The 24,518-nt window shown below is 40.3% G+C and overlaps 1 protein-coding gene across 3 annotated transcripts in view; it reads right to left on the minus strand.

Annotated features, from left to right (window-relative positions):
- Nucleotides 1–24,518, minus strand: part of EPC1 (enhancer of polycomb homolog 1) — a 99,527-nt gene that overhangs the window by 64,161 nt on the left and 10,848 nt on the right. For 2 of the 3 annotated variants that reach the window (XM_072651940.1, XM_072651938.1), the window contains exon 1: nt 2,069–2,520. The exons of the other annotated variant lie outside the window; for it this stretch is intronic. In XM_072651940.1, the coding sequence (XP_072508041.1) occupies nt 2,069–2,221 (153 nt within the window). In that variant the 5' untranslated portion in view covers nt 2,222–2,520. Of the gene's footprint in view, nt 1–2,068; nt 2,521–24,518 lie in introns of those variants that run through there. 3 annotated transcript variants of the gene reach the window in all.

Consider the following 24,518-nt stretch of genomic DNA (forward strand, 5'->3'; position numbering starts at 1 on the left):
AATTTCGAATTGTAAATGGAAAAAATAACTTAAATGGTAAACAGAATTTTGCCTTCAACTACACATATGCAATACATACATCAAATCTACAGAAATGGCATGTTGCAACGGATGTAATTTCCCTCATAAATTTGAAACTTTAAATGCAAAATCAAATATACTGCCAACTTAAGCAGTCAGTGTCAAGACAAGCAAAACTGAGCCACTCCTGGAAATGCCTAAATTTAATTCACAAGACATTCCTGAAAGGATTATTACCTATGGAGTAAATAAAGCAATGAAGGGTCTTTCTTCTTGGTTCCACCACAGAGCTACTTGCATCTAAACAGGTGTAATACTAGCATCTACTAACCCCCTCCCACAACAGATAATTTTCAAAGCCTACATACAAATAAAAATAAAACAAAAAGACAAGATACTGCGGTCACAAGTATTTTAATTTTTTAAAATCACTTATCCAAAACAAAAATTGCACTATTCTACTCTAAAGTTAACACAAGTAAAAATTAAAGAGGTTCTGTCTCACAGAGAAGGTGCTGAAAGTCAGTGAAAGCTTCACGCCTCACACTACACTAGGTTCCTTCAGTGCACATGAAAATGTGATAGATTTGACACTACTCTTTCAAAAAAAGTTAACATTCAACCGATACAACTATTTATTAACTTTCTAAGCAACCAAAACAATTTCATCAGTTTTTATTGTTTGAGTAACATTACAATGAGCAATCACCACCATACAATTCATCTTTCATGTTACAGTCCCAAGGAAAGTCATTGCAGTACAGTTACACACAAGTCTGTTAGAAGCACTGGGCTCTAATGGACAACTGTTCCACAAACTGCGGTATTGTGTGCTTCGTGGACTTCCTGGAATTGTCATTACACTGCACCCTGTTTTAAGTGGCTGTACCTGAAAACCAAGGTATGCAATTCCTTAGGATTAGAAGGCATCAAGTTATGCGGTGAAAAACGAGGGGAAGGCGGGGGAGCAGAGAGGAGAGTCTAAGGAGCCTCCCCTCAGAACCCAACTTTTTAAAAAAAGAACAGTTTCTGCTCTGCCTGTGCTTCCATGAAGCCCAGAACAACAACAAAAATACACATGGTAAGTAGGCAGCAGGAGGGACAACGTTCCGAACCCAGAAACTCGCCCCACCGGAGCCCTGGCACGGAGGCCGGGGGTGGCACCACCCCCGCGGGGCTCGGCCGCCTCCGCCGGCCCCCTCCTCGCGAGCAACGAGCCCTACGGCCCAGACAAACCTGCAGCCCGTTCCTCCGGGAGGCTCGGCCGGGGACGAGGAGCCATGGCTTTTACCCGCAGCGCTCCGGGGAGTGGGGAGGGAAGAGGCGACCCGGGGCCGGGGTCCTGGGCTCGGATCTAACCGACCTCCGGCCTGGCCGCGCAACCCCGGCCTTTCCGAGGGGCTCCCGGGGACGGGACGAAGCGGGGCGCAGTCGGTCCTGAGAATAAACAGGAGCTCCGGGGGCCTGCAGTAAACACGGGCCTCCCACAGGCCCCACGTGGGAGCTGCCTAGAAACGGAAATGCTTTCCCGGCCAGAGCGGCCGAGCACAATCCCCGAGCGTGCGGCCCGGGCGACGGCAGCGGCCAGAGGGCCCCGACGACCTGGCGGCGCCACCCAGCGGCGAGCCGGGAGGCCTGCAGGCGGGCGCTCCTTCCCCGCTCCCCCCCTCCGTCGCCCCCCCCAACCCGTTCCCCTCTCTCGCTGCACAAGGCCCAACCCAAGAACTAAAGACCACAAAATGGCTGCCGGCCGCTTCGTCACGTGACCCCCTTTGTGCCTTTCGGGCCCCCGAACCCGGCGGGTCCCGGGTGGAAGCGGCCGAAGGGGGGGGCGGCGGTGGGCAGCGCCGGTGCGGGCCCGGCGGGGCCGCGGCGGGCCGGGGGTCGAGGCCGAGGGAGTCGGGGTAAAGGCCGGGCCGGCGACTGAACGTCGGCGGGGAAGAGAAGATGGCGGCCATTTTGTGTGGGGCTGACTGCTCCGTGGCCGCCGCAGGCAGCAGGGGGAGCGGGGCCTGGCGGTGGGTCGGGCGGGGGAGTTTACACGTACCGACTCCTCTTCCTTCTCCATTCCGGTGGGCATCTGCGGCACGGCCCGGTTTATCGAGGCGTATTCGTGCAGATCGGGCAGATCCTCACAGCGGAAGACCGGCAGCGGCTTCGAGGCGTCCAGCGCCCGCGCCCGAAACGACAATTTACTCATCTCAGGCGCAGCAGATACCTCTCCGCTCTGGGGAAACGGCCCCGGCCAGCGGGATCATGGAGAACCCGGGGCTCGGTCCCCACTCGCCTGCCGCTGCCGGGGACTGGAGGGGCGGAGCGTGGGGCCCGCCGTCCGGGCCCTCACCGCAGCCGGGAGGGTGGGTGCCTGTGCCGCTCCGCTCCGCTCTCACTCGCTCTCTTCAATACGCCATGGCCAACATGGCGGACATTAAAACTCCACTGTGCGCTCTTCAGCCAACCCCAGCCATTCCCCACACTGCATCGCGCAGCGGCGCGGGCACGCGGCGGAGGGGGGGAGCGCGGGCTCGAGGCCGGGCGCCGGCACGGACTGCGCGCGCCCCCGCCAACCCCTGCTCCCCAGGCTGGCTCCGGCTCCGGCTCCGGCTCCTGGCTGCTCCCGCCGCCGCCGCCGCCGCTGCCTGCTCCGCTCTCCTCCCCCCGGTCCTCCCCCGCCCCGGGGCCGCCGCTCCCGCCCGACGCGGTCCGGAGGGGACCGCGCTGCCGGGACCCCGGGCTGCCCCGCTCCCGGCCGAGGCTTCCCGGAGAGCCGCGGGAGCGCTGGGGCCGGTCGCCGCCGGGCTCCGGGGGGCCCCTGCCATCCCGGCCGCTCCTCCAGCCCGGAGCCCCCCGTCCCGGAGCCCCGGCGCCCGCTGCTGCCGTGGGAGGGCAGCCGCCGAGAGCTCGATGGTTCGGAGCGGCCGGGGCGCGCTCCTGCAGCCGGGCCGGCAACTTGGGGGGCCTCGGGGAGAAAAGCCCGGCGCGACGGAGGTGGCGGCGCGAACACGCGCGCACACACCCCCTGACACACACACACGCACACACCCCCTGACACACACCGACACGCGCGCACACACCGACACACGCGCGGGCGGGCGCGCGCCCCGACACCACTCGAGCTTCTCTGCAAACCAAACGGTCGCGAAGTCAGCGCCGTCTACACGGGCTGCCCTCGAGGAGCCGCCCCCCTGCTGGGGGGCACGGCCCTGGGCACCGTTACCCCGCCGCCGCGCCGGGCTGGGGCGTCAATATTAAACACCCGGCTGCCCCGCGCGAGGCTTCATTCTGTTTTATCTGCAGATGCGGGGAGGTAGACGCACATGGAACCGGACGGAGGAGGGGAATCCTGAACGTAACCGGGACGGGGACGTTCCGAAAGGGTTTCCTCTTTGCCGAAGCCGGGACCCTCTCCCCCAGTTGTCCCGGTGCTGGGGCTTTCGCGAAGTCCTGATTCCCCGCCGGTGGTAGAAGAAGAGGCTGTTTCCCGAGTGGCCGTGACGGACGGTCATTCGTCCTGTTTAGGAGGCTTTCTTCTAAAACATTTTACACACATTAAATAAATGCCATTTGTGGCAAGGGTCGTAAAAGACGTTCTGCAGCTGAAACAGCAAGAGCCCGAGCGCCTCTAGTCATTTATGAATGAGACGCAGGCGAACTCGTCTTCTAAGGGTTATTCCAGACGCCAGAATAGGGATTCCAAGAGCCTTCCCAGTTTAAAATGGTCCGGGATGGGCTGATTGGTCTTGCAGAGAAATCCCCACATTCACTCCACAAAAACGTCTTCTCAGTCCATTTCCCCCGGCTGTACATCCCACATCACGTCAAGATAAGTACGATCGGTCGGCATCGTTAACCACTGGCTGAGGGCAAATGGGCAAATGGGCAAATTGCTACCTCCTGGCCTGGGTTAGCTCTAGCCCATCCTGGGGACAGCAATAGCCGCTACTTCCCTCCAGCGGGAGGATGCTAATATAACGAATATTGATTCAACAAACTTAAGAAAGCAGAGTCAGCTTTCCCTTCACTTTATACAAAAATCCTTCCTCCTCCAGAAACAAATATGATGACTCCTTTAGACAGGTAAATCCCCTTAAAACAGCTACTGCTGATTCCCAAGTATATACCCCACAAATATATACAGAATATAGACTACATGCAAGGCGCTTCATACGGGTTACGTAAAATACAAAAGCACCAAGGAAAGACACTTGCTTTCTGACTGAGCAAATCACTTCTCTGTCTCCATTTCCTCATCCATGAAATGGATGAACTGTGTTATCTACCTCACAGAATTATTATGAAGGAAATTCCTTGTAAATATATACATGACAGCTATTATACCAAGATGAGAGAGACAATCTCTGACTTCCAGGTGCTTATGACTACTCTAGTAGGGGAGATAATACAACACACAACACAAGGCAGTAATGAGTACCATGAGTACAGGGAAAGGATCACTTTAGACCAAGATAAACTTGAATGGAAAAGGTAGCATTTGAGCTTAGTTTTGAAGGATACATAAGGGGTCAAGAAGTTGAGCTGTGGGGATGAGATCAAGGATGTTTGCTTATGGAAGAAAGGAGCAATGCATGTTTGGGGGAAAGCAAGAGGTCTGATCTTGTTAGAGCGCCATATCTGGCTAACTGCTCACAGGTAAGTCTAAAAAAGAGTTATATCCAATTTCAGATAGCTTTGAACATCAGGAATTTGGACTCGATTTGGTTGTCACTGGGCATCTTTGAGCAAAGGACTAATGTGACTGAAGCTGTCCTCTAAGAAGAATAACTTGAGAAGTGGTCTATGGAAAAATACAAGAGAGAACGTTAGGAGGGTAATGGAATAGCGTCTGCTCTAAAGTCGTAGCACTGGGAATGGAAAGGAAATGATGAATGATTTAAGTGATAATCCTCATAAGTTATGAAAAAAAATCTAAACCTAAAACATTAATTCTAGTTCAAAACTGGGATTTCTGCTAATATTAATGAATAGTAAAGAAAGAAAAAAAGAGTCAAACCAACAGAACCTAAAGACAAGTACCCTCATATGTGTGGGTGTATATATGTATATATGTGCACATGTACATATATACATACATACATACATACATATATATATATATAAAACCATGCTTACAATGTTTACACATACACCCAATCTGTTACCAGGTCCTGTCATTTACTTCTTCAAAATATATCTACAATTCATGATACAATTCATTCTCTCCTGTCCCACTGTCATCCCACTTAGAAGTCCACAATAGACTTCCTGTTTTCCCTATCTCTACCTTGTCCTCTTGCCAGCCCATCCAACAATATTCTCTCAATCTAATATTCCTAAAATACTACGTTCGTTGTTCTTCTGCAGATCAAATACCTACAATGACTCCCCTACAGACATCCTGCCCTAACATCGAAAAGTCATGCTCCTCGCTGGTCAGGACAATCAGTTTCCTGCCATTAGCATATGCTATGTTCATTCTCACCTCTGGCAATCCCCCATCCTTTATTCCTCAGTCTCCCTTTCAAAATGCTTCTTGTCCATTGCAAGTCTAACCTCCATAGTGAACCAATGACTTTTTCTGGGCTTATTTCCTTATCAGAGGAGAGGGTTACACTTTTATTTCCAAGATTTCTTTCAGCTTGAAAAATTCAATGACAGACTGATAATCTCTTGTATCTCTGAGCTCCTATTACTTGTATAGTCAGTTGTAGAAAACTTTTTTAGTTGTCTTATATTTTATCTCTGCAACTAGAATATGATAAGCTTCTGGAGGGCAGATGTCATGTCTTCTATATCTTTTATATTCTCCCAAAATGTCTAGCACAGGGCTGAGTACACAGTAGCACATTTGTTAAATGCCTGTCAATTGACTGATTTGCATATATATATATAAGCATATGTTATATATACACACACTTTAAATCTTATCACTATTTGTAAAACCCTAGTTTATGGAAAATAAAATCCATCTTTTTTTAAACAATGCCTTCCTCCTCTAAAATCCCATGATGGACTAGTTTGTGAAAATGTAGACTTCTTCCCACCTCCAAAAAAAAGATTCTTAGGGAAATTGATGCTCCTAAAATTAAAAAGTTAATATAGCATGTTAGTTGTAAAACACTTTGTGACTGTAAAACAATAAATACTTTAATAAGTTCTCCTTTGAAGGAAAGGCAGTTAACTTATTGTTTCATATTTTATTCCTGAATGATGTAGTAATCACAACAAGTGTACCAAAACTGCAGTTTCTAAAAATCCTTTTGAGAGGGTCATGGGGCTAGCCTAAGACATCTTAATTATAGTTAAATTTCCATTGTTAATGTTGGACAAATCATTAAGTTCTCTGGGTCTTTTTTTTTTTAATTTTCTAAAGAGGAAAAACACTGACCTCCCACATGAGATGCCTATGAGTGTCCATATTAATTATTACTAGCAATAAAATGCTTTGAGTTCCTCTGAGATAAAAAGCTGTCTAAGTACAAAGCACTTTATTTTATATTACTTGAAGACTAAAGTTGTGGTGAAGTTAAAAGTCAGTGAAAAAAGTTTCACTTAAATTTAGACCAAAAAAATCAGGAGTGATTGGGTATTTTCTGCTACTTCCAAGCCTAACCTTCATTTTTTTAACTCTCAAACTGGTAAATGAACTTATCTCCATCCTGCTAGTCTTGCAAGAAACTGATGAAAAAGAAGGTTAATAGAGGTAAAGACCAGCGTAGTAATGTTTAATGCGGCTATTTCTAGGTGTTGTTGATGGGAAAGAATAGTGAGATATACAGAGACGGTAATTTGAGACATTAAAATAACCCCACAACTGAATATTGACTGAGATGATGGTATTACTCAATTAGTAAAAATAGTCTTGGTTTTTGTTATGATCTACATGCCTGTTTGTCTGCCAAGTGAAACCAACAGTTTAAAGTGTTGCTGGCTTTTATGAAAAATTAATTAAGTGGTTGGAAAGCATTATGATATTTTGGTTGCAGCTTTTCATAGATCATAGATTTAGAGCTGAGAGAGATCTTAGAGGACATGTAAGGTCAAACGCCTCATTTTATAGAAGAGGAAGCTGAGGCCCAAAGAAGATGTGACTTTCCCAAGTCATACACCTTGTTAAGTGCCAGATGTGGCATTCACACTCAGGTCCCTTGACCTTAAATTCATCAGGCTTTCCATAGAACCACCTTTCTCTTAACAATGTTTTGGTTAGTACTTGATAAAAGAACTATTTGGTGAGTTTTTAAAAAAATTAAATTCCAATGATTAATTTATTAAAAATAAAAGGGTATCTTTGAAAACTAAAATTTAAGAATTATAAATCATGCACATTAGTAGAAACATTTAAAAATTATTATATTGAATTGTATAATTATATTGAATTTGTATCAGTTCACAACATTTCTTGAGAACCTACTGTATGCAGGCTACTAGGTTAGATAGACATTAAATATGAATGGAAGAGACCTCAGGAGTCATTCAGCACACATTTATTAATCACCTACTATATACTGAGTCCAGTGGTTAGCACTGGAGGTACAAAGTTTTTAAAAAAAACATTGTCTTTGACCTCACAGAGCTAACAGTATACTATAGGATGACACAAAAATACAAATGACTATAATGCACCATGCTTATGTGGCAAATACATTATAAAGGCACAAAACAACAGTCTAAGAAGAACATCTCTGGAAGGGGACCTCAGGGAAGTTTCATGGAGGAGTTGGCATATGTGTTAGATGGGAAATCAACAGATGAATAGCTAAATCAGAGTTTTCCAAATCAATGTGAATAAAAGGACGGAGGCAAGAAAATACCTGTTGCGCTTGAAAGCAGAGAATAGTCTACTTCATTTGGATCTTGGAATGTATTTAAGGAGAGTAGTACGAGATACGTACAGAAAAGTCAAGGGACAAGATTGTGGAGGGCCTTGAATGACAGACAAGTCAATGTGAACTTTGCTTGGGGAAAAAGTCCTGGCTTCTGAGTCAGGGGTTGTTATTGCCGTTCATTTGTTCAGTCATTTCCAACTCTTTGTGATCCCATGCATGCTAGGACCTTCTATCCTCCACTATCTTCCAAAGTCTGTCCAAGTTCTTGTTTGTTGTTTCCATGATGCTATCTATCCATGTCATCCTTTGCCATCCCTTTTTGCTTTTGCCTTCAATCTTTTCCAACAGCAAGGTCTTTTCTAATGAATCCCATATTTTCAGTATGTGGCCAGAGTATTTAAGCTTCAGTTTCAGTATTTGATCTTCCAGTGAAGAGTCTGAATTGATTTTTTTTTTTAGGAATTGACTGATTTGATCTTCCTGCTGTCTTCTTCAGCTCTACAATTTGAAAGTGTCAATTCTGCAGCTCTCAGCTTTCTTTATAGTTCAACTCTCTCAGGCATACATTGCTGCTGGAAAAACCATAACTTTGACTACATGGACCTTTGTTAGCAAGGTGATATCTCTGCTTTTTAGTATGCTGTCCTGATTTGCCATAGCTTTCCTTCCAAGAAGCTAAGGTCTTTTAATTTCACGTCTACAGTTGCCATGTGCAGAGATCTTTGAACCTAAGAATATAAAATCTGACACTACCTCCATTTCTTTTCCCTCTATTTGCCAGGAAGTAATGGAACCAGTTGCCTGCATCTTAGGTGTTTTTTATAATTTTTTTTTATGTTAAGCTTCAAGCCAGGTTTTACACAGTCTTCTTTCACCCTCATCACAAGGCTTCTTAATTTCTTTTCACTTTCTGCCATCAGAGTGGTGTGGTTTGCATATCTGATCTTATTGATATTTATCCTGGCAACCTCAATTTCAGTTTTTGATTTATGCAGCTTGGCATTTTGCACAATGTACTCTGCATATAATTTAATATGAATAAGGTGACAATATACAGCCTTGTCATACTCCTTTTCTAATCTTAAACCAATCAGCTGTTCCATGTTCTGTTCTAACTTGACCTGCATACAGATTCCTCAAGAGACAAGTAAAATAATCTGGTACTCCTTTCTCTTTGAGGGCTTGCCACATTTTGTTGTGATCCATATCATCAAAGGTTTTAGTGTAGTCAAGGAAGCAGAAGTGGATGTTTTTTGTGGAACTCCCTTGCTTTCTCCATAATCCAGTGAATGTTGGCAATTTGGTCTCTAGTTCTTCTGCCTCTTTGAAAACCAGCCTGCTCTCCTGGTAATTCTCAGTTCACATATTGTTGAATCGTAAGCATAACCTTGCTGGCATGTAAAAATGAGTATAATTGCTTAGTAATTTGAACATTCCTTGGCATTGCCCTTCTTTAGAGATGGGATGTAAACTAATCTTTTCCAATCTAGTGGCCACTGTTATGTTTTCCAAATTTGCTGGCATATTGAGTGCAGCACTTTAACAGCAGCATTTTTTAGGTTTTAAATAACTCAGTTAGAATTCCATCATCTCCACTAACCTTACATTAACAGTGTTTCCTAAGGCACACTTAACTACATTCTCCAGGATGTCTAGCTCTAGATAAGTAACCACATCATCATAGTTATTGGTGATATTCAGATCTATTGTGTATAGTCCTTTTGTGTATTCCAGCCACCTCTTCTTAATTGCTTCTGCTTCTGTTAAGACCCTACCATTTTTGTCTTTTATCATGCCCACTTTTGCCTCAAAGTTCCCTTGATATCTCTAATTTTCTTGAAGATACCTCATCTTTCCCATTCTATTGTTTTCTTCTATTTCTCTGAAATGCTCCTTTAAGGTAACCTTCTTATCTCTCCTTGCTATTCTCTGGAATCTTGCACTCATTTGGCCATATCTTTCCCTTTCTCCTTTCCCTTTCCTTCTTTCCTCAGTTACCAGTAAAACTTCAGACAGCCATTTTGCTTTCTTGTTCTTTTTCTTTGGAATGTTTTTTTCTTAGCACTTCCTGTTTATAGTTCTACAGGCACTCTACCTATCAGATCTAATCCATTAAATGTATTCATCACCACTACTTCATATTCAGAAAAAATGTTAATTAGGTCATATCTATACAATTTGATTTTTTCTCTTTCTTCAATTTAAGTCTGAATTTTACAATAAGCAACTCACGATCTAAACCACAGTCAGCTCCAGGTCTTGTTTTAACTGACTCTGTTGAGCTTCTCCACCTTTGGCTGCAAAGTATCTAATCAATCTGATTTCTGTATTTACCATCTGGTGATGTCTATGTGTGGAGACGTCTTTTGGGTTATTGGAAAAGAGTGCTTGTTATGACCAGCAAGTTATCTTGATAAAACTCTATTAGTCTCTGCTCTGCTTCACTCTGTACTCAAAAGTTAAATGTTTTATTATTCTAATTATCTTTTGATTTCCTCCTTTAGTATTCCAATCCCTTATGATCAATGTCACATTTTTTTTTGGTGTTATGTCCAGAAGATGTTGTATATACTCAAAGAACTGATCAGCTTTGGCTTCTTTAGCATCAGTGGTTGGAGCACAGACTTGTATTACTGTGATGCTGAATGGTGTGCCTTGAATATCTTCTGGTCATTTTTGAGATTACACCCCAGTACTCTTCTCACTCATTTATCGACTATGAGGGCTACTCCATTTCTTCTATGGAATTCTTGTCCACAGTAGTATATGTATTGATCACCTGAATTAAATTCAGCCATTCCCTGGTATTCAAATCCTGCCTCTAATATTTATTTATTTCCTGCGTGACCTAAGGCAAGATGAATAATCTTGCTAGACCTCAGTTTCCTGGGGACTCTGATATCTGAGTCAGTAAAGATTTTTGAGCAGAGCAACATAACTAGCTTTCTGCATAAGAAATATTAGTCTAGCAGTTGTATAAAGCATGATTTGAGAGTTCAGGAGAAAAGTGACACAGAAAAATCTGTTTAGAGACTGGTTCAGCTACTAAGGCCTGTGAAAGTTAATGTTCTCATATGATAGCAGTAGGCACAAAGTAAGAAGGAGAGATGTGAAAGGTATATGGGAGGAACTGGAGGCACATGGTACATGACTAGATAGGAGAGGTGAGGGAAGGGGAAGAATCAGTGCTTTCAGAGATCAGAGGCTAGGAGAAGGCTGAAGCCACAATTTGTTGAATTTATTTGTCAGATAACAACAAAAGGAGGGGCCCATTTAATGGGAATTATAAGAAGTTTCATTCAAGTGTGTTAAGTTTGGGGTAATAAGAACTCAGAAAAGATCTCAGGCCTAAAAAGATTTGGGGGTCACTTGCACGATACTGGTAGTAGAAGAATATCAACGGTATTATATCACTAAAGCCAGGGATGGTCATCAGTGACTTACTACAGAGAACTCAATGTGACAAATATTTACTAATTACCTACTATATGGAAGACTTAGTTCTTGCCCACAAGAAATACCTATTCTACTTGGGGTGGGCAGAGCAATAAGGGAGGGATGTAGCATGTACACAGGTAGCAGGTAATAGTGGAAAGCAAAAAAGAGATCCAAAATAATGGGGAAAATTTGAAAAGTGAACAAATACTTTCAATTAGGGGTGAGGAAATGTTTCACAAAGGGAGAAATCACTTTGGTTCAGCAGTTTTCTTTACCATTTTTGAGCATGATCTTTTTTGGCAGGCTAGTAAAGCCTAGGGACCCCTTCTCAGAAGTTTTTTAAATTATGATTGAAAGAAATGCTAACTTTCAGTTATAGGTCAGTGAAAATAAAGAAGCTATTTTTTTCCCCATCCACATTCATGGGACTCTGTGAAATCTGTCTATGAATTCACTGGGAAGTCTGCTCTCACCTCCTCTCAGGTTAAGAGGCCTTGCTTTAGGTGGTAAGCCTGGAAGGAAGAAAATGATCTTGAAAGAAGGCTCAAATGGGAGAAGAATATGCAGAAGAGAGAGTTGAAATGTCTGGGTCACAAAGCCCCTTTTGGCAGGAACAGAGAGTACACAAAGGAATGTGACAGAAAGTGAAGCTAGAAGGATATGTTGAAACTAGATTGCAGAATGTCTTAAAAGCCAGGTCATGGGGTTTTGGTTTATCTTAGAGACAGCTGGGAGACACTGAATGTTGTGGATCTGGGCAGTGACATGGTCAGACTTGTGCCTTGGGCAGAACATTTTGGCAGTATTTGGCAGCAACATTTCTGACTGGGAAAAAAAGAGATGAATTGTACTTTTGAAAAGATCTAATTACTAGGTAATTTTCCCTTAAGTGAAGATGAAATCTGCCTCTCTACAAATTCCACTCCCAGTTCTTTCCTGGGGGACCAAGGAAAACAAGTTCCATACCTCTGGCTTATGATAGTTCTTAAATGCTTAAAGGAAGTACTTACACTCTCCTAAGACCTAATCTTCACTTCTTAAGGTTCGACATTCCCAGTTCTTTGAACCAATTATTTTACTGTATGGTATATAATCTATCAAATCTAGTCACGGTCATCTGGACTCATTCCTGCTTATCAATACCTTTCTGAAGATGTGTCACCTTTACTAAACAGAATGCTACACATGCGATCTGACTAGGACATAAGATAATCACATTATCACATGCCTCTCAACTGAGTTCAGCAAGTATTTTATTTAGTGACTGCTGGGTAGACAGCACCATGTTAAGTGATGGGGCAGATACAAGGGTAAGACAAGTCATGGTACCTGACCGCATGGAGTTTGGAATACTTTTAGGAGGGGATAAGACAACAGCACCAACCAAACAAGCATTGATTAAGCCTTTATTTTGTGCCAGGCACTATAACATAACTATAACTAGAACATAACAAGATGAACAAACAATATTATATGAGGAGTGATATGTTACAAAACACAGTGTTAAATTGGGGAAAGGATAACTGACAGGAGGGTACCAAGGAATGCTTTATCATAGGGACCTTGCGGGTAAGGAAGGGTCACTTAGTTCATCTCCCTCACTGTGAAAATGAAGGAAATTGAGATGAAACCAAGTATATATGGGTCTGAAGTAGCAGAGCCAATATTCAAATCCAGCTTCTCTGACTGGAGACCTGGGGCTCTTGCCACTCTCCCACGTTAAGGGTCTTAGTATCTGAGGCAGACTCTCAGCTAATGGAAATTAATAGAAAAAAGGGGGAGAACATCATGAGTAAATATATGGAGGTGGAAAAGTGAAGGCCTTCTTCACAGGGTAAAGAATAGTCTACTTTGTCCTGAGTTGATAACAAGAGTTGTACTAAGGGGCAGCTAAGGGGGTGCAGTGGATACAGCATGGCCTTGGAATCAAGAGGACCTGAGCTCAAATCCAGCCTCTAACACTTACTAGCCGTGTGATCCTGGGCAAGTCCTACATCAACGAGATTACTTCTCCACTGGAATATGGGCCTATGCTTCACTAGAGCTTGACTCTCCTGATAGCATGGAGAAGACCCCAGGTTGTTAAAGAGTGCATCAGAATACAGACTCCACGAAGAAAATAGATAGTACCAGAGGAACAGCTAGGCGGTGCAGTGAATAAAGTGCCAGGCCTGAAGATGAGTCTTCCTGAGTTCAAATTCATCCTCAGTCACTAGTTGTGTGACCCTGGGCAAGTCACTTAACCCTAATTGCCTCCCAAGAAAATTAAAAATAAGTTTATTTTAAAAAAAAGTCATTAAAATAGTAGTAGTGGACCTTTTACCTCCCATATTTGTATTAATGTAGCCTAAGATTGCCTTAGCCTTTTTGGATGCTGATACATACTTGACATTCTTGAGACGTACTCAGCTCGTGGTTCACCAAATCACCTGGAGTATTTCAAATGAACTACTTTGGATCCATATCACCCTCCACCATCCTGTACTTGGACAACTGATTTTTAAGTGTGTAGAAGTGTGAGACATTCACCAACTAAGATTTAGTTGGTTAAGCTAGCATGTTAAGATCTTTTAGGATAACAACTGTCATCTGTCAGTGCTATCTATCCCTTCCACAAGTGTGATATGATGCCATTTATGCCATCTAAGTCATTTAAAGATAATGTTTTCTTATGAAACTTAAAGTCTTGAACAAAATATACACAGGAAACTACTGAAAATTACTCTTCCCAAGAAATACATCAGCCAAGACATATAACTATGGTATAATGATGGAATTGATAAATGAGGAATGATAAAATAAAGCGATAATCATTCATGAGCATTCATTGCTAAGTTCTCTTCCCATATCTAAATCTTATTATCCTCTGTATAGTTTCCTAGAGAAAGGTTTGAGCTAGCCTTATCAGAAGGTAAAGATAAAGGCTGGATTAGGATTAAGAGAGAGAAAAAGGGATTTGTACTATGGCTCAAATAGGGAAATAATTTTGAATCAGTTTCATGACATTCTGCGAATTTAGGTATCAAATTATCTTCCTTATAATGTAGCAAGCTTAAATTATGAAAAAGATTTTCTCTCTGCTAGTTATTCTTAATATCATTTTAAGCAGTGTCAATTGATCATTAGTACAGTGAAGTCCAATCTAGTATAGCCTTGAATAATATACTATATTATAGTATAAAGAATTATTGAATATAGATATATACCTTAAGCTCAAATCTTCTTTCTCACTCTCTTTGAGTAGAAAGAGTAAATTTCTGAAAACCTTTGGTAGTTTGGACAGAATAGCTTTCATTTATGGTCAGATGGAAAGTCATTTTTTTTCATGATGAAGGTCTCGCTAAGAGAGCACCATTAGACCTATGGAGCAAATAGTTGAATACAATATAGTCATCCTGACTCCCAAATTATCCTCCAAATGCTCCCCAGCAAAAGTTTTGTAAGACAAATACTGATGTCTTAGCATCTGCTAGTAGCCTGCTAGAGGAAATATTGAAAGGGAAAAAGAACATGTTGAGCTCCTTAAGGACTGAGTCCTTTGAAGACTGGGATAACGATGAGATCATTATTCATCTGCCCAACTGCTAATGCCTCCCCTACCAATTACTTTTTGTGTATATTTAATGTATTTTGTATTTACTTAAATGTGAACCTATGGTCTTCCAAAGTAGAATGAGGGAAATCTCATTTTTGCCATTATTTAATATAGTGCTTGGCACTCAGCAGCCATTTAATCAATACTCTTTTGACTATTTATTAACTAAACCCAAATAATATTTATTTTTATTCATTTTTCAGTGATCAAACATTTATTTTTTCCCTTCCCCTTTCCCCATCGCACTGGGAAGAAAAAGAAGATCCTTGTAACAAATAAATATAGTCAAGTAATACAAATTCCCGTACTGGTCATGTTCAAAAATGTTTATCTTATTCTACATATTGATCCTTTACCACTCTGTCATAAGGTGTTTAGCATTATTTGTCATTGGTTCTCTGGAATCATAGTTGATCGCTGAGTTGAACAAAGTTCTTAAGTCTTCCAGAATAGTTCATTTTTCATTATATTTAGATTATAGTATATATTGTTCTCCTACTTCATTCTACATTAGTTCTTACATGGTTTCATAGGTTTCTCTGCCCAAATAATATTAATATGCTCTGTTCTGAGTATTCCACACTTGTACAAAAACTTTTATTTACTATCCATTGCAATCCTTCTACAATCTAGCTTCAACCTATCTCCCAGCCTTGTGCCATGGTACTGCCATGCATCATAAGAAGTTTCTATTCTAGGCAATGGGTAATCACTGGAAAGTTTTTCTACTAGAAGTATGGAATGTTTAGAACAGAGTATTTATTGTGGAGAAAATGGACAAATCCTGTATTACAAATATTGTCTGGGCCAGTTTAATATATCAATCAATCAAAATGCATTTATTAAACACCTATATGTGCCAGCCACTGTTAGGTGCTAGAGAATACAAAAAACAAAAATGAAAATGGTCTCCTATCTGTCTTCTATTCTCATTCTACCCACTTCCATCTTTATGCCTTTACTCACACTGTTCCTCATTTCTGAAACAGACTCTCTACCATCTCTCTGTTGAAATACCTATCTTCTTTTAAGGTCCAACTTAAGTACTAAGTCCTATATGAAGACACTTATGCAAAATGATATTCAATATAAGAAAACAGATATGGAAAAGTCCTTGTAGCTCAACATAAGGAATTTGATCTATATATGTGGGAATTATTATTATCATGTTAATAAGTTTCACGTTCGATGGTATTTATAATCTCAAATAGGATATTGCATAAGAAGCCTTAATGGTTTATTTCATTTTCAACATAAGAACCTTAGTAGAAAAAAAGGGTATGTATAGAACCCAACATTTAGGATTATAAATATAAGTAAAATTTTACCAAGTTCAAGAAGTGAAATTTTGATTTTTTAGTCACTAGTAAAAAGATAACACCCATCAGTGGTGCAACAGTAACATTCAAAATCAGGTTGAGAACAGATGTCAACACAGGCACCATTTATTAATGTGCTAATCATTAATGGCAGAAAGTTTTTTAGCACAATCCATAAAAAACAGAAACTATACACAGGTGTCCATAGTTGAAAATAAAGAAGAAAATTGAGCCAATTCTCCACTTCTTTGTCTGCCAGGGTACTTTGCTGTTCACCTGGCCCAACACAAAGAATGGTGCTCACCTACACACAGCCATAGCACTCCCCTAGACTCTTGACTCCAGGCCACATTCTGGGGAAGCACAGAGATGGGACTCTTCCCTAATGTCATATCTTTAGAGTTGAAAGTGGCTTTTGGGGGTCACATAATCCAATTCCCTCATTTTATAGATAAGGAACCTGAGGCCCTTGGAGCCTTAGCATACTAGTTTTCCCAAGGTCACTTGGATAGTAAGTGACAGACCTGGGATTTAAACACACATCCTCTGAAATAAACCCAGCATTCTTTCTACTTTACCTCCCCATATTATAATCAAGGAATGCATATTCTTAAGCAACAGGGGAGAATTAGACCTACTTCAGTTGCATAAATGACTCAGAAACAGAGCTGTGAACCAAATTCAAATCTTGTCATTTTTCACTGATTAGCTATTAGATACCAAAAACAATCATCTCCCTATTAATACATTGGCCCTACAAGGACAAAACGGGTATTATTCTAAGATTTAATGATTAATTGATAGCAGATTCAGGGTAGCTCATACTATAGATTTTGGTATATAGTATTCAAATTACTGTGAATTATTTTTAAAAAATATTTTCTTCAGATCTTTAAGCTTCGGTGATTTCATCAGTGTCAGTGGCCCCTCCTCTATGTTTCAGGTAGACAGTCTCCAAGTGTTACCATAGCAGGAAAGTTAAGCAACTTCTTACCAACATGGATATGACCTTCTCTGAACTTAGCCACGTGGGTCCTTGGACAATCAACTGTTATCAGGTCCATACTCAAAGGCTTTTCAACTTGAGAGGATCTGCTAGGGCTTAGTCTCCAGAGGTACAGTCTTTAACCTAAGGATCTCCAGTCATCCTGATGAATATCAGGCCACTGGACCCAGATGGCTCTGGAGGAGAAAGTGAGGCTAGGGACCTTGCACACCCCTTCCCTAAATCCAAATCATCTGCAAGTCATACCATCATTCTCTGATGTCATGGTCCTCTTCAAGAATGGAGGACAAACACAACAGCCTTTAACCTCAGGTAACCTGTTTTATAATGAGCATGAAAGAAGAGCTTTAGATGAGGCACTGTATGATGATTTAAAAATTAAGTCTTCACACACAAATGTTTACTGAGCATCTATTATGTATAAAGTATTTGTGCTAGGTACTTTGCAACAAATAAAGTTGTATAACTTTCTAAGGGGTCCCTGACATTCCTCCCACCCCAAACCTCGCATTCTAAATAAAGACTTCTACTTAAATGTAATATTTTTTTCTGGTTTAAGATATAGAATATCTTCTGGTATAAGATATTAAAAAAAATGTTCATTCTTCCATAAATAATAATAATGGTAAAACTTGGGTCTTATACCCCTTTTCCTTCCTAATATTAGCTTAATTTAGACAATTCAAGTGTATGCTAGATTTTCTGCCTAGTTCTGATTCCTGAGATAATATAAATCAAAGGCCTTTAAAAAGTATAAAGGGCTTTACAAAAGTAAAATATTATCTATCTGAGATAAGATAATTAAAGCTAAAAGAGAACAGAGAAAGGAAACAGGAATAGATGTTTTCAGGCGCCAGAATTAACCAATCAATTTGTCTCTAATTTTCTGAAACACCCTGGGAGTCACTATTTTCTTTCTTTTTCTTCCTTCCTTCCTTCCTTCCTTCCTTCCTTCCTTCCTTCCTTCCTTCCTTCCTTCCTTCCTTCCTTCCTTCCTCCTTTCTTTCTTCCTTCCTTTCTTTTTTTCTTTCTTTCCTTCTTTTTTGGATGACAAAAATCATGCACCTTGATCTGCAAAAACAAAGTTCTTCCTGAAACTAAACGCAAGCAAAAAATTATTAGATGGGTATTTGTATAATATCCTTGCCTAGCATAAAGTAAAAATGGTACAAATTTATACATTCAGATTGCTCAGGCCTGAGCAACATCTAGACAGGCAAATATTTATCTGGCCTAGAGAAATAGATTGGGATCCTACCACTGTAGGGAGTTTATCCTTTTCTGCTAAAAGAGGAACTACAGAAAGCTTGCACGGCAAAATGGTCTGAATAAATTGTAGCTCTGGCTAATCAGGGATCAGGTCAACAAGACTGTCCTGTCACATTATTATTATCATTACTGAAAGGAATGTGTTTCCTCAAGCATTATATCCTCCCACTGTCATAGAAAATGATAGAAATCTGAAGCTGAAAGGGATAGAGATGATCATGTTGTCATTCAATCATGTCTGACTCTTCGTGACCCCTTGTGAGGCTTTCTTGGCAGAAATACTGGACTGATTTGCCATTTCCTTTTCCAGCTCATTTTATAGATGAGGCAACTGAGGCAAACGGGTTTAAGTGACTTGCCCAGGGTCACACAGCTACAAGTGTCTGAGGCCAGATTGAATTTAGGAAGGTGAATCTTCCTGACTGCAGGCCTGGTGCTCTATCCACACCACATAGGAGCTGATCACGTATATCAATTTAGATTCTGGGCCTATTAAGCAACACTTTCCAATACGGGTTTCCTTTGCAAACAAGGCTTATCTTTCTACCCATAGGAAAAAAAAAAGCCTGTATACTGGGGTGGAGAGAGAAGAAGAGGAAGGAATCTTGTTATTAAATCTCCCTCCTCTATCATGCCCTGCCCTTTCCCTCCCCCTTCCCTCCAAAAAAGAAAACATTTCAAAAGCTCTATAGGTAGCATCTACACCAAGATATCCTGCTCAAAGTACAAAGCTTTGTGATATAGGAAAGCAAATAATTAAGTTTCTTTCATTTTACTCACTTTAAATTTCTTAACTGCTTCCTTAAAATTTAGATGCTCTATCTATGGCTACAACTGCAAAAAAAAATTATCTTAAAGTTTGCAGTCTGCATTGTTGATGGGGAGGACCCATACCAATGTAATCATCAAGATAGCGGAGCTTAAAATTATGGAAGTATTTCCATTTTGTAATATCAAAATTACATGTACATATTTTTACTGTCCAATAAATTTTTATTGTCCAGACCAGAGTATAACTAAATGTACCTGAGACCTGCTCAGAATTGGATTAAAGTCTTTCTACTAACAAAGCATGATGGACTTGGGGCATGGGATTTAGAGTCCCAATTTTATTCCCTGCTCAATTAACTTGAATTAATGATTTGACTTTTCTGAGCTTCATTTCCTTGTATATAAAGTTGGAAACCCAACAGCATTTAAAAAGACTTTGAAATTCTTAATGAGATAAAAGCATTAAAGCATCAAAAGAAAAGCCATCTACAAACTAGTTACTAAAATTAGCTTATATTAAAAAGCAATAGTTATTTTCTAGATTCACTTAAGCTTCCATTTAGTCAACCAATATTTAAATATGCACATGTTTAGATACAAAAATACAATTATGTATTTTCTCTTTGGTGTAGCCATATAAAAGAGTGGTTATATAAAAAAGTTTTGTCCAGGACCATGCCCCATATAACACACTGGGTCAAATTCCCTTTGGGATGATACAGTGCCTACTTGCATAAAATGACATGATTTTTGTCAATGTGTGCTTCCATTGAAAAAACATGTCTTTTCTTCTAACAAGGCTGGAGGGAGAATCAAAGTGAAGAAGAATCTTGCAAATTATAATTTATATAGAGTATTTTACCTCTAGCCATATTACATAGAGATTATTTCATTTTATCTTCACATTAGGAAAGACACATATTTTTATGTCCTAATAACTGGGAATCTGAAGCACTGAAAAAGTGAAATTTGCCTAGGATTATATAATTAGTGGCCAAGACATTACTTCTTGGCTTCTGTAATTTTTATTGGAAGAATACAATTTCCTTTCCAGTACCTGCTTAATTTCTATCTAAGATTGAACATTTTTGAACTTTTCTTTTTACTTCTTATTTGCTGGGTTAAAACAAAAAAATAACAACCAACTTTTGCTCTGGAAGGAAGAGAATGTTGTTAGATAGAGCGTCTCTAAAACATGCTGCCCCAGAGTCATCCTTTGGACTGACTGTGCATTGTTGTTCTGACTTAGTTTCTAGAGGGATGGGATGATTTCTTCACATTTAAGGTATGGCACAATGAACAAAGAACTAATTTTGCAGGGAGAGACCCCAGGTTCAAATCTTGCCTTTGTTACTTTTCTGTGTCCTGACAAGTCACTCTTTGGGCTTCAGTTTCTTCATCTGAGAAATGAGGAGGTTGGAATAGATAGCCTCTGGTGTCCCTTCTAATTCTTGATTTACGGTTTATTCTCAGATTCTCCTTTAATTTAATCTTTTGTCTATTCAACTGGTTGGGATGAAATTTTGTATAAGTAAAGGTGATAATTTAGTTAATTTCTATTTTGAAATAATGTAAAAATCATCCCATTTTTCAAGCCTTCTGAACCCAAAGTACACAGAAAATACTGAAGAGATATCATTTAAGAGATAGATTAGAAAAATAAGACAAGACTCTTTTGTTTGCTCAAGGGAAAAAAGATAGGACAGCTACTCTAGGCTACTCTAGACTGCCAGGGTCTGGTTGGAAGTACTTTGTTTCTCTATCCATACTTCTCAGGGACAAGTTACTACATTTTACTTTCATATCTCCCTTTCATATATTTGCCTCAACCATATTTTTTAAAGAAAACCAAGAAAAAAATGTTTTCTTTCCACAAATTCTCCCTAACTCTTCCTTCCCCATTTGCTTTGAAGTATGGCCCACGGAGATGCCTTAGGAGCACAAATCGTTTTCATAGCTCAGAGGCAGAACACTCACAAGAGCAGGAAAGGATTAAAAATCAGGGAGCAGTCAGCTGGCAGTGAACTGTGCTCATTGGTCAGTGAATACCCTGGACAAGGAGCAAAGCACCTCCAAACCCCAGCTGAGTAATGGACTCAGGGTGTGATACTTGTGTAATCGTTTCTCTCCTTGAGCAAGTGTGTGCCAACCCAAATTTAAAACATGGAAAGAAAAATAATTCTAAATGTAAATGTTATCTCTAAATCACACTGAAAATAATTTTGCATTATCTCCCTATCAAAAATGTTCATGCACATATATGAACACCTTTAGGTAAAGAAATATTTTATACTAATCTGAGGGTGATGCCAGATTAGGGCCTAATTGCTGGTATAATCCCCATAGATTTTAGAATAAAAACATCTGGGGAAAAGAAGAAAATTATTTGAGAAAATAAGGAAAATAAGACTAATTCCTGCTAGGTATATCAAACTTGGGTAACTTTCTATCCCTGTACTGTTCTATGATCTAGATTTTTACTTCCATAGCACAGTTTCTTTGACTGTATATATTTAATTTCCACCTAAGATTTAAACATTCTTGTGTCTTATCTTTTCTCTTATTCAATGAAAAAAGCTCTGGCTTTTTATTCTTGAAAGTAAATAATGTCATCTCACTTTCTATTTAAAAAGGATAAGGACATTGTTGCTGAAGGCTTTAAAAATCATGTTGTATTTTGAAAGACTTAAGAATTCTGATCTATACAATGGTCAACGGATTCCAGGAGAAAACAAATAAAGCATGCTGCCCATCGCCTGACCAAAAAAAAAAAAAAAAAAATGAAGGACTCAGGATACAAGATGACAAGCTTTTTTTTTTTTTTTTTAACGTGATCAACATAGGAATTTGTTTTGTTTTACTATGTGTATTTGTTACAAGAGTTCCCTCATCTTCCTCATGGGGGAAGGCAGAAGGGAGAGAAAATATATTTTTATTAATTGAAAGAAATAAAGTTAAATATTAAAAATAAGTCATCTTATGCTTCCACAGTCTTAGCCACAAATTGTTTTTTAAACAAATTAATCCTTTACTCCCTTATTTATATGGGTTGTGGAATGGGACTGGTCAATGAGAGTCTGCTCATTAGAATATGATTACATATTCTAGGGACTCGGTTCTCATTGGCCAGACCTATCCTATGCCCCTTACATTCATATTACCCAAGATGGGAGTCATTCATATTAATCTATCAACTTATAAATATTGCTGTGCTTCCAAATTTGAATTGCAAAGATGCAACTTAATGTTGATGTAAGGAAATATTTTGTAACAAAAAGTGCTAACCAAAATCAGTAAGAGATACCTTGGGAGGTGGACGGTTTCCTGTCACTGGAGGTCTACCAGCAAAAACTGGATGTATACTTGTTAGATTTGTTGTGGAAGAACTTTTTTTTCCAGTATGGGTTGAATTAGATGGTGCTGAAGCAATGCCACTTCTAAAATATTGTGATTCTATAATTCAGAAACTGGTTCTAATCTTGGATCCATCACTGTTGCCATAAGACTCTGAGCAAGCTGCTTACCTTCTCCAAACTCTGTTTTCTCATCTAGAAAATGAGATGATCTCTGAGATGCTTTGTAGGTCTAACACTCAATAATAATGACAATGATGAATATGAAAAAACAGTACAACAGTTTCATCTAAGAGTTTCTTCACAAGATGATGTAGTAGAGGGGTTCCTGACTGTTTTTGAAACATGTTTTAAAAAATATTTTGATAACTATATTTGAATAAAATTTGTTTCCTTTGTAATCCTATGTATTTTATTTCATGCATTTATAAACATTATTTTGGCTGAGTGTGGTGGCTCATATCTGTAATCCTTGCTACTTGGGGAGGCTGAGGCTGGTGGATTGCTTGAGCTGCAGTAGGGCTAATGTTCCTGGGATGTTCATACTAAATAGAATTCCACTATGTTGACACCCCCCATGTTCCAGAACCAGAGGGGTTTCCAAGCTGACTAAGGGGTGGTTAGGTGAACTGACCCAAGTTAGAAAAACAACAGGTCAAAGCTTCTTAGATGGTCAGCAAATGAATTGGTCCCATGACAAGATGCTGTACTTCTACTATGGATAGAATAGGGAAACAAAGTCTCAAAAACACCACCATCAGTACCATCACCACTACATCATTCTGAGAAGGGTTTCACCAGACTGACCAAAAGGGCCATGACATACTAAAAAGGTTAAAAATCCTTGGTATAATGGGAAAAATAAGAATACTTGGATTTGAGTTCCTTCTATTTACTACCTTGGGTCAGTTACCTTTTGTGGGCCTCAGGCTGCCCATCTGTAAAATGAGAGAATTACAGAAAATGACCTTTCAGCTAGGTTGTCTTCAAGTTCTAAATCTTGGATCCTATTTATATTTTCCCTAAGTGTCCAGAAGATGATGGAGTTTCATCATATCTTCTTTTATATACTTGAGAAAGATTTCATTTCAATCAATTAACATCTACACAAGAATGTGCCTTGTATGACTTTCAAAGACTCTGTTGGCAGAGTACAAGTTCTGAAAGGTCCTTCAGTAGGGTGGACAGACTCAGAGTACAGACTGATGATGCTGGTCTGTATATATGTCATCTAAGCACCAGGGAGAGAAGCTTATCACCAGATTGGGTGTAGAATGAAGCTTGTATGGTTAGTGACTATAGTCTTCTCTGCACAAAAAGCACAGAATTAATCCTGGGAATAGAGCTAGCCATGGTGAGGTTGTACTTTTGGTCAGCTAACTATAACTAGAAAACTAACCTTTACTAAACCTTGCTTTATAGAGGTGTTTTCTTTCCAAATAAAGGTAGTAGCTATGCCCTGACCTGACCCTACATTACTTCTGGTAGAAGTTTGGATTTCCTTAGGTAACAGGTGAATACCTGTTGTTAAACGGTGGATTAGACTAGCGGAATATTAAGAGGGGGAAGGAATGTTGGAGATTATTCTGTCTAATCCTCTCACTTTATAGATGAAGAAATTAAATCCAAAGACATGAAGGTCGCTACCTGCTCAAAATCACAGTTGCTTAGTAGTGAAATCGAGAGTAGAACACAGCTTTCTATGCTTTATATTGGGGAGGAAATGGAGGCTAAGTAGTACTGGACTAGTGCCCTGGCTAGTGTGTTGTTCTGCTTTCAGGAGGTAATCTAATCTTGTCTTGGTCAGATGGACCCAAAGAAATTAAGATAAGGTTAACAGTGGCTCAACAGATTTTAGGTTTACTTTAGGGCATTCATTACATGATCCCAGTCTTACAAGCCCAAATCAAAATGAAATAC

The sequence above is a fragment of the Notamacropus eugenii genome, chromosome 3 (genome assembly GCF_028372415.1).
Source record: "Notamacropus eugenii isolate mMacEug1 chromosome 3, mMacEug1.pri_v2, whole genome shotgun sequence".
Classification (NCBI taxonomy): domain Eukaryota; kingdom Metazoa; phylum Chordata; class Mammalia; order Diprotodontia; family Macropodidae; genus Notamacropus; species Notamacropus eugenii.